Source organism: Aulonocara sp. 'chitande type north' Nkhata Bay, linkage group LG22, assembly GCF_057382095.1.
Source record: "Aulonocara sp. 'chitande type north' Nkhata Bay isolate Kocher_YH1m ecotype deep benthic linkage group LG22, A_spYH_male_GT1.1, whole genome shotgun sequence".
Lineage (NCBI taxonomy): Eukaryota > Metazoa > Chordata > Actinopteri > Cichliformes > Cichlidae > Aulonocara > Aulonocara sp. 'chitande type north' Nkhata Bay.
In genome coordinates, this window is record NC_141364.1 from 37642679 (window position 1) to 37656116 (window position 13438).

The 13438-nt window shown below is 40.9% G+C and overlaps 1 protein-coding gene across 1 annotated transcript in view; it reads right to left on the reverse strand.

The window, feature by feature from the left end:
- adcy2b (adenylate cyclase 2b (brain)) overlaps positions 1 to 13438 on the reverse strand; it is a 71700-nt gene that overhangs the window by 13228 nt on the left and 45034 nt on the right. The window contains exons 10-16 of the mRNA XM_086279218.1: positions 12317 to 12493; positions 12198 to 12241; positions 11990 to 12070; positions 10760 to 10829; positions 10181 to 10278; positions 9457 to 9541; positions 4591 to 4731 (exon numbers count right to left, since the gene is read on the reverse strand). Of these exons, the coding sequence (XP_086135344.1) occupies positions 4591 to 4731; positions 9457 to 9541; positions 10181 to 10278; positions 10760 to 10829; positions 11990 to 12070; positions 12198 to 12241; positions 12317 to 12493 (696 nt within the window). The remainder of the gene's footprint in view (positions 1 to 4590; positions 4732 to 9456; positions 9542 to 10180; positions 10279 to 10759; positions 10830 to 11989; positions 12071 to 12197; positions 12242 to 12316; positions 12494 to 13438) is intronic.

Below are 13438 nucleotides of genomic sequence, written 5' to 3' on the forward strand. Positions count from 1 at the left end.
AACAGAAGTCATTCTAAGAGAAACATTTCAAGCTTTTGAAATATTCTTTTACACTTTGGCAGTAAAATTCTTTAAAGATTTCACCTTTATCGTTATTGTATAACATACATGTGTAATGCGCATATTCTGTGACACATTTCACGCCTGTTTCCTGCTGCATGCCAAATGATGCTGTTCACACTGACAGCGTGTCTATTTAACATTTGAAAGAAATCCCCCATTTAATCACCATAAGCAGGGACTCTCATGCTTGACCTGGACAACATATTGTATGGAAAACCACAACGCTAAAAAAATACAACCATCGCTTTTGGGAGAAAAACCTCAGCAGTGGTACAATTGACCTCCACAGCTGCTGTGGTGTAATCAAGTGGGTAAAAATAGAATAGAAACAGTAAATAATGAATGTGTATTTTTGATCTTGTGTATTTCTTCTACAATTTTCAAAGGAACAGCAGCTGACTGACACAGGTTGAATGCACTAACTAAAGGGAAATTCCTGAAATAGTCCAGTTTTGTGTGGAACAGTACAAACCCAGATTTTAATGACGGTCCCTGTTTTTTTGCAGAAAGTGTGCACCAGTGATATAAAACAGCAATTTTTTTGTGTGTGCCACGGGAACTGTATTCTTGCTCTCTAATTACTCACATTGCCTACAGCTACATGACATTTAGCTGCCAGGAGTTGAAGGTTTCAGGTGTAATTTGGGGGAGAAAAAGCTATTCTTCACAGACTTGTTTTATGTTGTTTTTATTTCTTTGTGCATTACTCCTGTGTGGGTTGTTTTGGGCCATCGTAACAGTGTGAAAGGCTCACGTGTATATATATATTTGTGTACTCACATTTTAATGTTTGTGTACAGTGATGTGAAAAAGTCTTGTGAAACCCCAGTTTCTTAATGTTTTGCTAGGAAACTTTATTGAGACATGTGCAAACATACATGGAAATGAAGCTCATGGGTAAGTTCAATAAGGAAGATCTGTGATCAGTCATCTGCCTGCTTTCATTGGTCTTTGGCTGCTTTTCTGTTGACATTATGTACCGCGTTCCCACGCTGTCAATCTAAATAATGACATCATTACTCTATTCCAATCATCTTCTCGCCTGCCTACTTTGAGCCTATCAGCCTCCACTTTGTGTTCAGACTTTCTTTCTCTGAGACTTTCTTCACCACCACTAGTGTCTAGACTCTGGGAGGTCCTGTCCTAAATCCTATCACCGTTGGGATTCTGTTCTAACATGTTGGGTTGGAGTCTAATTACTAAATACATTAATTTCTATCTCAATACATCATGTCAAATTCTTCCAAGTGATCTCTCTGTTATTGAAATACAGGTTATAGTTTAGACAAGTCTAACAAGCTTATTGACATGAGTTGTGGATCAGGACCCTGAATGCAGACTTAGCATAGGCAGGTGAGATGGAAATTAAAGCATACCTTTATTGAATGGCAGCTGAAACAGTCTAAAAATAAAGGGTAACAAATTTAGGGGAAGAAAGGAGAGCAGGAACAGAACTAACTGAAAATGCTTAAGAAGGGAAAACCAAACTAAAAGTGACTGAAAATATTACAAGTGTAAATAACAGGATCTAAGGCAGACTGGACACACCCTGCGAGGGGTAAAGAGATTTACTGATAAAAGAGAAAGGCCTGATTGGGCTCATATGCACACACAGTAGGGAATAATGGGAACTAGAGGCAGCTGTAGGGAACACACAGGTGCAGACAAACGGGGGAAACAAGACTCGGGGAAAGAAAACTGAACAGCCACATGAGACAGAGAGTACCAAAATAACACAGGAAATGACCAAACATGAGAACACCTAACACAGACGGAGACTTAACAATAAGAAAACACCAGGACATACAAGGACTGGACTGAAAGGGAGTGAAAAAGCATCCAGTGTTCAAAGAAAAATGTCAAAGATTTACAGTAAAGTCTTATTCCTTGGAAGGAAACCTCAGAGAGTGCCAACCTCTGCCATGCTCTGGGCAGTATAGTGCTGCCTTTTGTGCATACTCATTTTGTTTTCGTTGTCCCTTCTAAACATAATTTAAGACATTTGTAGTGCAGTAAAAACACATTTTTGGGTCAACTTGAAAGAATGGCTGGTGTGACATGTAAAAGTGAGGTCAGAGGTCAAACGTGACATGATATTTGGATGCAGACTTTAATGCATTACTTTAATGGAATAATTCCCATAATGAGTATCGTATCCTAAATGTTGCCAACACAAACAAAGGCAGAAGAGTTTTAATCACAGTTTTAAAAATTAAAGGCATTTTATCAAAGTTTGGCCTTATTTGACCTTGAAGACGAGGTCAAAGGTTCAAAGTGATGTGATATTTAGAATCCCCACATATTCACATTCCCTATATGCCCATATGTTGTCAATACAAACAATGGCAGTAAGAAACATAGTTTTAAATAGCTCTGTGTCGTATTATTATCACTCTGACCTTCGGATCAATCTATTGACCTTGAAGAAGAGGTTAGTGATCAAATGTGACATGATATTTAAGATACCATATTGTAAGATACTTTAGATATGTTGATCAATTGTTCAATTTTCAACCACTAAATCATTAAGTTGACCTTGAAGACCTTGGTGGGGGATGACTTTGGGTTGGCTTATGTTTATGTTACGCACGATTGTCTTTCAGGAATGACCATTAAGGTTCAGTTTATGCTCTGTGGGCACCATTTCCCTCTTCGAAACAATCTGGGTATTCATAGAATCCATTATGTCGACCACATGATCAGGTTCACCAGTTTCCTTAAAACACCTTTCCACAGGAAGGGCATTAACCTCATTTCAAAACCTCTGATTGCTCTTAGAGAAGTATTCCTGTTTCTCCCACTTATAAGTTTTAAACTTCCATTGATCTACTTGCCTTTTAAGGTGTAAGGACATTTTTCTGACCTTTGATTTTGAGACAAGACTTGTATCTGGATTACTGAAGAAAATTCAATGTAGTTATAAAGTTCCCCAAAAGCTTCATTTATAAAAACACACACTGGTAAACGTCAGTTGTAGCAAGTGGTTAAAATTATTGTTACTATTAAGAAGGTTTGATTGCAACCCCGTGGCAACTGTTTTTCTGCTGTTCTGTCTGCAGCACTGATTTATTTCAACTTGACATAGTCTGCAGTGCACAAAAAACAACATAAAAATGTTAACCTCTGACCTCAAGGTCAGGAAATCTTGTAAATGCGATAACTTGAGAACGAGGCGACATAGGAGTTTCAAACTAGGTACATCTACTAGGAGGCTGAGTTGAAGTCACCGGTGAGACTTGTGAGATTCCTGGGCTTCGTCTTTGCCTGTTTTTGTTTTGTTGTTTTTGTTTGTGCTGCGTCACATTTCTGTGATAAATAAGTGGCTGCTGCCCTAAAAAACAAAGAAATGCTTGACAGGGGCTGAGGCAGTAACTTGGGGGGGGGGGCTTAGCTAACGGTCAGCATGTTGTCTTGCACTTCGTCTGTTGGCTCCACGGGGGAACCTAAAGAAACTATTTTAGTAACGGAGATGATTTCTTCTTTTGTCACAAGGATGCTGAAATGTGAACGAGATGACAAAAACTTTGTGTACATAATACCGATTTCATGTAACATTTGGCATTAATCATCGTTATAAGCTATGTTTTTCTTTTTTTAAATGTATTATTGTTATTTTCCTCTAATGAAATGCCTTTTTTTCTTTTCTATTTTTTGAAAATTCAAAATTCACCAAATGGCCAAAGTGTAAAATACTGATATACATTGTACATAAAGAAAAATACGAGAGCAAATAATGAACACGGAGGCGATCGGAAGCGCTCACAGTTGGCAGTTAAGTTGATGCTGAATTTAACTTAGCAATTATCTATGCATTCTTTTGATCTGGAGAAATGGAAAGTCATGAAAAGCCTTGCATGCTCTGGGATGGCTGAGAGAGAGAGAGAGAGAGAGAGAGAGAGAGAGAGAGAGAGAGAGAGAGAGAGAGACTGTATGTATTGAACAGAAATATTTTTTATTTTATTTATTCTATTTTATAAAAGGTATATACTGATTTTTATTAGTTGGGGCAAGTAAAGTCTCATGGCTGTCATCGTCTCAGTCCCCGGTTAAGTCACAACGCTACAACAAGCTCCGCTTTGCAGAACACAGCAGGTTATGGCCTATATCTTCACCTTGTACAGTGTACCGAGAGCTGGGAGTCCACTGCTCCGTCTGAACCGCTGACCGGAGGGTGAGCGCACACACACACACACACACACACACACACACACACACACACACACACACACACATATATATACACTATCCATTTCCCACTGATGGATGTGTCTGTTTCCGTTTGCTGCTCACTGATTTGTACACTTTATCAATGTAACCAATTGTGAGAATAAACAGCATTATAAAAAAAAAAAAGTTAAAGTTTAAGCCAGTATTGGTGCAGTCTATTCAAACCAAATCATATAAATATCCGCTGTGCTACTGCAGCTTTTATCAGAAAATGCACGGCACAGTTATCTGACGCTTCAGCAGCACTTCCAAGAACCAGCAGTCAAACCACATTCACAACATTTAAAACTGGCTTCTCACCATGTTAAAGACAGCCATGACCAGCACGAGAGCGGTGGTCGTCATGGTGAGGACCAATCGCAGCCAGGGGTTATTGGTGACGATGATGCGAGAAGAAGTCGGAAACCATGTAAGAGAGCAGAAGGACCCCTTCCTTCCCTGCTGTGGATACAAAGAAACAGAGGGAATGACATGAAGGTGAGGAAACAGGGAGTGGGAGTGCTAAACAGAAACACTGCTTTCCTCTGGGGATTAATTAAAAATGATACTGTAAGCTGGAAAACAGTATATTTAAAACATCACATTTATTTTATTTATATACAGTCCAGGGTAGATGATTCCTAAGGCATAAAGATATAGCTACAGCAAGCACATGGCACAAGTTCAAGAAGGTCATTCATTCCCATGTGGTGTCTTGTGATATAGGAATAATTAGTGTGCGGAATTCAAAGAAAACAGAAAGATCTCTGAACTGGAAAAGTTGCATGCTACACATCCATCTGTTGTTAATATGAAGGTAATGCTGGCAGCAGGACCATCTTTGGACTCTCTTTTACTTAGAAGGCTGAGCAGTGTATTAAATTTGCATATGTGGTAGAATGTAATATACAGTAGAGCAGTGGTCCCCAACCTTTTTTGCGCCACGGACCGGTTTATGTCCGACAGTATTTTCAAGGACCGGTCTTTAAGGTGTCACGAATAAATATAACAAAATAAAACCAGTACCGGTACCCAAAAAAAAGAGATTTATTCATAACACACTGGAAACAGAGTTAACGATAAAAACGATAAAAAATCACGATGAAACCCTGAAAACCATAAATTTCACGGCCAAGCCTCAACTATCGCGGCCCGGTACCAAATGACTCACGGACCGGTACTGGTCCAAGGCCCAGGGGTTGGACCCCGGCAGTAGAGTGCAGTAATACTGTAATATACAGTAATATGCAATGTAAATATATTATGAGACAAGTAAACAGGAGGCAAGACTCACAGACATCTTAATGCATGCAAAAAACAACTAAATGGTATTAATAATGAGTTTTACCAGTGACCTGAGCTAAATGATAAACAGCAATAGATCCAAACATATGGGATTTGATTTTATAGTCAGAACTTATTGGTCAATTCAGTTCTATCTGTATAGCACCATATCACAACAACGGTCACCTGAAGGTGCATAATACTGTCTGGTAAAGACATTACAATAATACAGAGAAATCCCAACAATCAGACAAACACAAGAGCAAGAACTTGGCGACAGTGGAAAGAAAAACTCCCTTTAAACAATAAGAAACCTCTGGCACAAGCAGGCTCAGGCAGACGCACACATCTACCACGAACAGTTGGGGATGGGGGAGAGAGAAAGACCTCCTTATCTGGAGATGTGTTATGATTCCTCTGATAAAGGCTCCCTTTGCCAGATCCCTCACTGAGGCCAGTGTTGCCTTCACACATACTCATTCATGCTGTTCTAACACTATCACCTTCTAGGTTGGTGCATTTCAAACTGTGGCAGTTTTGGAACAGATGTGTGTAAATTAGAGGCCGACTGGACACCAGCCTGTTCCAATCACCGGCTTATTGATCAGTGCATGTCTAATAATAAGTTTAGATGCAGTAAAGGCCTTTGAAAGACTTCTATCCACTCTGCTCTGGCACACAGTACATTAGAGGGTTATGCAAGCAGAGCCTGGAGTGCCCACTAATGACCAACCGTCATCCCCATGTACATACACAGGGAATAATGCTGCCATTGGCTACGTTGGGCTTGCTTTTACATGCAACGAAAGCTCTACTAAGGCTTCGTTTTCAAATGGCAACCCCAAACCTGATTCGTAACAAGAGCAGAAAACCAATCAGTTGGTTTATTTCTTTAGAACAAGCAGAAACTAGCATTAATAAAAGGATAAGCTACAAAAAGAGAGAGGTCTAGCAGTTTTATTAAATAGTTAAGAGGATTAATAATGATCCTTAATCAGCGTGGCTAGATATGGAATTATTTAACCCAGGTAGGATACTATTAAGTCTATTCTTTGCCCTATAGACCCAAGAAAAATCAAGACTGATGTGGATAATAACATAATAATTTGAACTTCTCAACAAGCCTGGCAGGGGAAAAAGAAAGCTACTCAAGAACATTGTCCTCCCTGGCTGCCATACAGAGTAACATTGATTTCTCTGAGGCCTGTTCAGATGGAGGATTCAATACCAGGAGGAGGGAGGGGGATTTTGACAATGGGGCATCTGTTTGACAAAGCAGTGATGCTTATACTAGAATAAATCCAACACAATTATCGTCTCCTCTTAAGAAAAAAACCCCCCAACTTTTCAGGTCTTTTCAAATTGTAGCTTTTGTCAGAGAAACATTATTTTGTGCTTTTTCTGTGCTCAATTTAACCACACTACTATAGTTCCGTGTCCTCGGGACACTTTCAGCATATATCAAATGATACATTTAAGCTGACAAATAAAAGAAATTTGGCAATTTACCTCAGGCAGATATATGATCTAAAGTAAGTTATATAAGTGTATATTAGCTTGCCGGCTAGTTTCTGATTTGTCACCCTTCCGGACGGTATGTTCACACATGCTTTGTTTTGTGTCCTTGTATTTTGCGACACTACAGCAGTGACAAACAAACAAAAAAAACACCTACTCTGGCTGAAATGGTGAGCTTAGCTCATCTGACTTGAAAAGACATTTTCCAAGAAATGTGTTTGATCACAATAACCGTGTAATGCACTCTTTCACAGATGAATGGAACATGTCCTTTAGCTATTATATGCCCCATTAATAATGACTTACACAAACCCAACCGGGCGCACGGAACCAAAGCACACAGAGCATGCAAGGTTTCTCATTAGTCACATGCGTGACCACTGCAGCTTTAACTGGGAACATATTGACTGTTAAAATCATGGTTAGTGCAAACTCATCAAACTTAAGCTCTCCTTATTTTTCCTTTTTGAATATCTAGGTCAGGAGAGACCCACAGTTATTGATATCTCCCCACTAACTAGAAGTGACCCACGTCTATTGTGTGATAATACTCTCTAGAGAAAGGAGGACAAGGAAATGGGTTCTTAAGGGAGAAACCATTATTGATTGTCCATAAATCCTGTGTCAGCTTCTTGTGGCTGACTGAAAACAATACCCAAACCAATACTTATGTTGGAAAGCTAGCTGTAGCAGGGAATTCATGCATGCGCTAATTTATGAAGGAGAACAAAAGAGTGGATTAGCTCGTATACTCCTCACATGTAATGATAGCAGCTGTTCCTCTGCTGAACATCTGTTAATCTTTTCTCATAATCAACCATCTCTCAAGTATAAAGGATCTAATTACACTGTTATTTATAGAGATACATTTTATGTAGGAGGTAGTAAGTGCAAAAAACATTGTCGTTTTACTGTATATATAAAACATAGTTACGTGTGGGTAGGACCAGGCTGGTTAATTCCTCGTGGCACTAATTCAATCAGTTGCTGGAAACATTCCTCTGAGAGTTTAGCCCATATTGACATGATAGCATCACACAGCTGCTGCAGATTTGTCAGCTGTACATTCATGAGCAGAATGTCCTGTTCCACTAATTCCCAAAGGAATCTGTTAAACCGAAAGACCGTTTGAGTACAATGCACTTATTGCCATGTTGAAGAAACCAATTTGAGATGATATGAGCTTTGAGACATGGTGCGTTACTCTGCTGGGAGGAGTCACTGGTCAGTAACAATACTCAGTCAATGCTCAGTGTGCCAAGAAAATCCCCCACACCACTACACTACCAACAGCCTGAACCACTGATACAAGGTAGGATGGATCCAAGCTATCATGTTGTTTATGACAAATTTGACCCTACTATCTGAATCTCACAGCAGAAATCGGGACTCATCAGACCAGACGGGCTTCAAGGTTTGATATCTTGTGTATTCAGAGATACTCTTCTGCATATCTTGGTTGTAATGAGTGGTTATTTGAGTCACTATTTCCTTCCTCTGACCTCTGGCACAAGCAAATCATTTTTCAGCAGTCCGTCTTGACCATGTCTACAAGCCTAAGCGCACTGAGTTGCTGCCATTTGATTGACATATTCAGGATTTGTGTTAATGAGAAGCTGAACTGGGGTACCTAATCAAAGTTGGCTCGTAAATTTATATAGCATAGTTAGAGCTTTACACCAAACATCAACCTCTGGCCAATGTTGAGATCCCAAAAGCTGCAATTCCTTAAATGGCCACTTGGGGCTAACTGTAAAAGTGAGCTCATACCCACAGACTCTCACCACAACTTCAGCTATGAAATGAACAAGTTCACAGTCTGATTGGTCCCTATTTGAACATTTAAACCGAACATGTTCTGAGGTACAGCCTGTCCAAGAAGTTTGCCGTACACTAAAAACAAGTCTAGTATTTATTAGTGTTATTGAGCACTTTTTAGAAGGCATGCATAGTTTAAGAATGAAGCATTTTAACCCAGCTTGCTAATAACCTACCACACCACCCAACTGTCATCTGAAAATGGGTATTTCTGGCTCCACAAAAATATAAATAGTAGCTTCAAGTTGTAGGGTTGAGAAACCAATGGTAAAACCACTGTGTTCATCATTTACATACAGTCTATGATTCTGGTGGAGCGTTATCAGGTACCACTAGCAAACTAGGTTAATAAGACACATCGCGAAGCTGTATTGACGCCATATACAGACAGCGATACTGGCTAATTAGTGCTAAGTAACAGACTAATGACATACTAGAAGTTAACTCATCAAAACTGGGGCACAGACTTATTAAACAGGCCATCTTAGGGTTATGTTGTGCATATGTTTATTAAAACTGGGGTTTCTTTGAGTCTGCACATGCTTTTCTGTGTGTATTTGAACCTACCAGAATGTGACCAGCGAAGCAAAGGAGCAGGATCAAAGCCAATAACAGGAATGCCATCCCAAAGGAGATCCCGAGCACAGCAGTTCTGCAACACACACACAGACACACACACATTACTCTTTAGTCTCTTGGCACCTCTCAGCCTTTTAAAGTGCCATCCAGGCCAATAAATATCACAGAACTTTTAATGTACTCTGCCTCAGACCTGCAGTTCGTTTACACTAAGGCAGAATAACATGGATCGTGTGGCTCAAAAACAGGTTTGCTCATGTTTCAGTTTTCCTGTGGAGTAACACGGTAACGGCTGATTTAAGGACGCCTGCCATAAAACTGATGATGTCACGTCTAAAATGTGCGACGCGATGCTGCAGCAAACAGAGCAAAGGTAAAGAGGGTGAGACGGCTGAATTAGAAAATCAATGGCCTCTCAGATGCTGAATTACACTTTTGGCTCCCAGAAGCAGTAAATTAGCATGACCGCGAATCTCTCTCTCCCCGCTATTAAAGAGACGCCACACTTTGATTCACCTGATCTATAATCACTAGCAGACACGCTGACACATCTCCATCGCCTTTTTTAACATTCCGCCTCTTGCTCCCCTGCCTCTTTCATTTCAGCGCGGTGCCCGTTGATGAGACAGCTGGCGTCAAATGGCTTTTTCACATCAGCCCTGCTCTCACAGCTGGAGTTCGCGTAAACCCTGTAAGACTGGCACAGACTTACTTGGGCAAGACGAGGACCTGCACTATGAATATACAGGAGAATATGAGGCAGGCGCAGGTGACGTAGTACTTGAAGGCAGGTAATGTGGTGGATCTGTACTGCAGAGAGAAGATCGAGACCATGAGTGCAGAAATCAGAGTCAGAACGAGCACTAAACATGCATTGCAAACAAGTTAGAATTGTTCATGTGTGAAAAAAATGATAGTGCTTAACATTTACCATGTAATTGCTGTGAATTCAGGGTTCAACTTTCAGCACCTACAAGTTTATACTGGTTTCTAATGATACTCTAAATTTAGGTAGCGTAAAACAAAAGAAGTAACAACAATCAGTTTTAATGGAAAGGACACTCTAGCTATAGTGTACTAGTGTAATATAGTGGTAATCTCCAAATGATGAGACGAGCATGGAAATTTGAAGTCAGAGGTGTAGTATAGAATATTTAGTGGACACCCCTGTGTTCTATAAGCCTTATATAGCCTGCATAACAACTTCTTTTCCACCGATACCCACACAGTTGCATTGATTTGTTTCTCCCAGCGAGCGATGCCGGCTGCTGTTTTGTATGCAGTCGCCTACCTCTTTCTCCAGGGCTTTGTTGTGAAAGAACAATGAGATCCTCTGGATGTCTTCAGACTTCAGCCACTGTCTGGAGACAACAAGTGAGACAAAGTCCAGAAGTCATTCCCCGGATGACTAATGGTCGCTGTATCCTCAGTGAGAGATAAAATCAGCTGGCGCGGAAAAACAATATTACACGTCACAATGTGCCAACGGCTATGTATAGAACAATAATGCACGTCCCAACCACATAACAGCTGAAGAGTGTGTGAGCTTCGGTTTTACAACTCATCCATTTTGATATTGCTGAGGTCAGAAGTTAGGGGTGCAGCCCACTTCCTTTATTTCCCAAGGGGTGGGCACAGTGGATGGGTCCGCATGTTTGATTTGGCACAGTTTTACGCTGGATGTCCTTCCTGATTCAGCCCTCCTGGGCGAGGTATGACCAGCACTAAGAGTACACCAGCTCATGACTCCCCTGAGGCCGGATTTGTGTCTCCTCTGAGTCTTGAACTGAGGATCTTTCACCTGTACGGTGAATGTAGTGACAACTACACAATTGTGTACTACTATGGGAAAAGAACTCCATTTATAAAGAGCTTTTCTATCCCTGTGATACACCAGAGCCACTTTCACCAACTGCACACACATGTATACAGCGCTGGAGAACATGCTGAAGACAGGGTTCATTTTTGAGAATGACTCTCTGAGGACACTCTGAGGACACCCACTCCACTTCTCGAGAATACACATAGGGTATTTTTTTCCACACGGAGCAAAGTACATTTGGATAGCTTTGTTTTCCCTTCAAGAAGAAAAATTAATTTTTGTATTTACTCAGGTTATCTTTGAGCAAAAACAAAGAAATTGGGAAAAGGAAAATACTTTTTCACTGCACTGTATTATACAGTATTTCTATTGTTATACCTCTCATGGGAGGGTCTTTTTACTTGCTTGAAACAATATCCCAAAGGTGCTTTTTCTTATAAATGCTTACTTTACTTTAGATTTATCTGCTTAGTGCTGTAATCGTCTCCTTTTTCCTTCATCATATATTACTTAAAATTATTCATCAGTGCATTAAAGACTGCTTCATCATATTTAAATCATAAAACATGACTAAAAAAAACAGACCTTCATCTGCATCTGTCACTTCGGCCCTGAATCCGATGACGTTCTTTGACTGCAGACTGACTTCAGAAATGTGAAGCAGAACTAGATAATGCAGCGGACACAGCGCTTACTTACTTTTGTGAGTTAATGCCGTCAATGGTGCGAATCATCCGTTCATTGAGTTCTTCTTCAAACCTCCTCCTCTGGGATTTGGACCTGGGTTTAAAGTGAGTGACAGAAAGAACTGATACATAAGCAGGATAAAAGTGGTTCTGTGTAACTGCTTGAATAAACTGTCCTGAGAGCGGAGCGATCACGTGTCATAAATATGCCGCTTGCTAACCTTTCTCGTCTCATCTGGAAGTGGTACTGGCCCATCGGAACGTCCTGAAAGAAGAATCGGACCATGAGTAAGTCATATCTGAACCTTTGTGTTCGCATCTGAGAAAGAGCAACACTCACTCTGGTGTTGATTTTGCCGTTGTCTGTGGTCATGCTGTCTCGATGGTGGAGATTGGCGAAAGGTTTGGCAGCTCCCCAGGACTCCAGGTATCGGGTCATCCTGACTGATGCTCTCATCTTCCCGCTGTCCAGAGAGGGACGAGAGCGTACGCCTAGCAGCGGGCTGTGCCTGTCGGTCTGGGAAAAGCATCGGGAACAGAGAAAAACAGACCTCAGAATGAGTGGACACTAGAGCAGGGCCAGCAGGGTAGTCCTCGTCACTTTGATTGGTTATGCATGTCAACAGTCAAGGCTGCTGTGGATATTTTACTGCAAATATCCAATATTAGCATCAGGTCCAGAGTAAAAACCTCATTGTTGTACTCTCACTGCAATGGTGTAGTGTTCAAAATGGTAAAAGAGGACATTCAAACCCCATAATAGTAAAAAGCTAGCACGCGAAAGGACAGCTGACTGTGATCCATCAGTTGTGCCTGTGTAATCCAGACTTTGACACATAAAATGTGCTCAAACCGAGTGGGTGTGAAGTGAAAAGGACCGGCTGCTTTGAGAACAGTGGTCATTTGACAGCTCTTGGTGTCTCCGACCTGCCCGTCAATCTTTTTGAGCTACTTAAACACTTTCAGTCAAGAATAATGCATCTCTATCTCTCTCTGTCTGTTTTTTTTTAAATCCAAATTTTGTGATGAGTGCTTTTTCCCTGACAAAAAAACGTACCACTTTAGCACCGCCCGAAACGCTGACAATCTGGGAGGATGACAAATGCCACATCTCTGGTGGTATATTTTAATTACTCACAAAGACAGGTATTGCGAGGGACTAAACATGCGCACACATGCTTGTGACGACCACACCGCACACACACGCACACACACACACACACACACACACACACACACACACACGGTCCACGATGACTGTGTTCATTTCCTGAGGGTGTACCCAAACAGCTCTGACAGTGACAATCAATGAAAGCGAAGGCAGAGATGACACCTCTTGTGATCGATGCTCCACGTTCGGCCTTGATCCATTTTAAGGCTCCTTGAACATGACAGAGACCTGCAGCCTTTTCACAATATCTGATAGGAAATCAAAAAGCCATCTCTAATAAATAATAAGGGC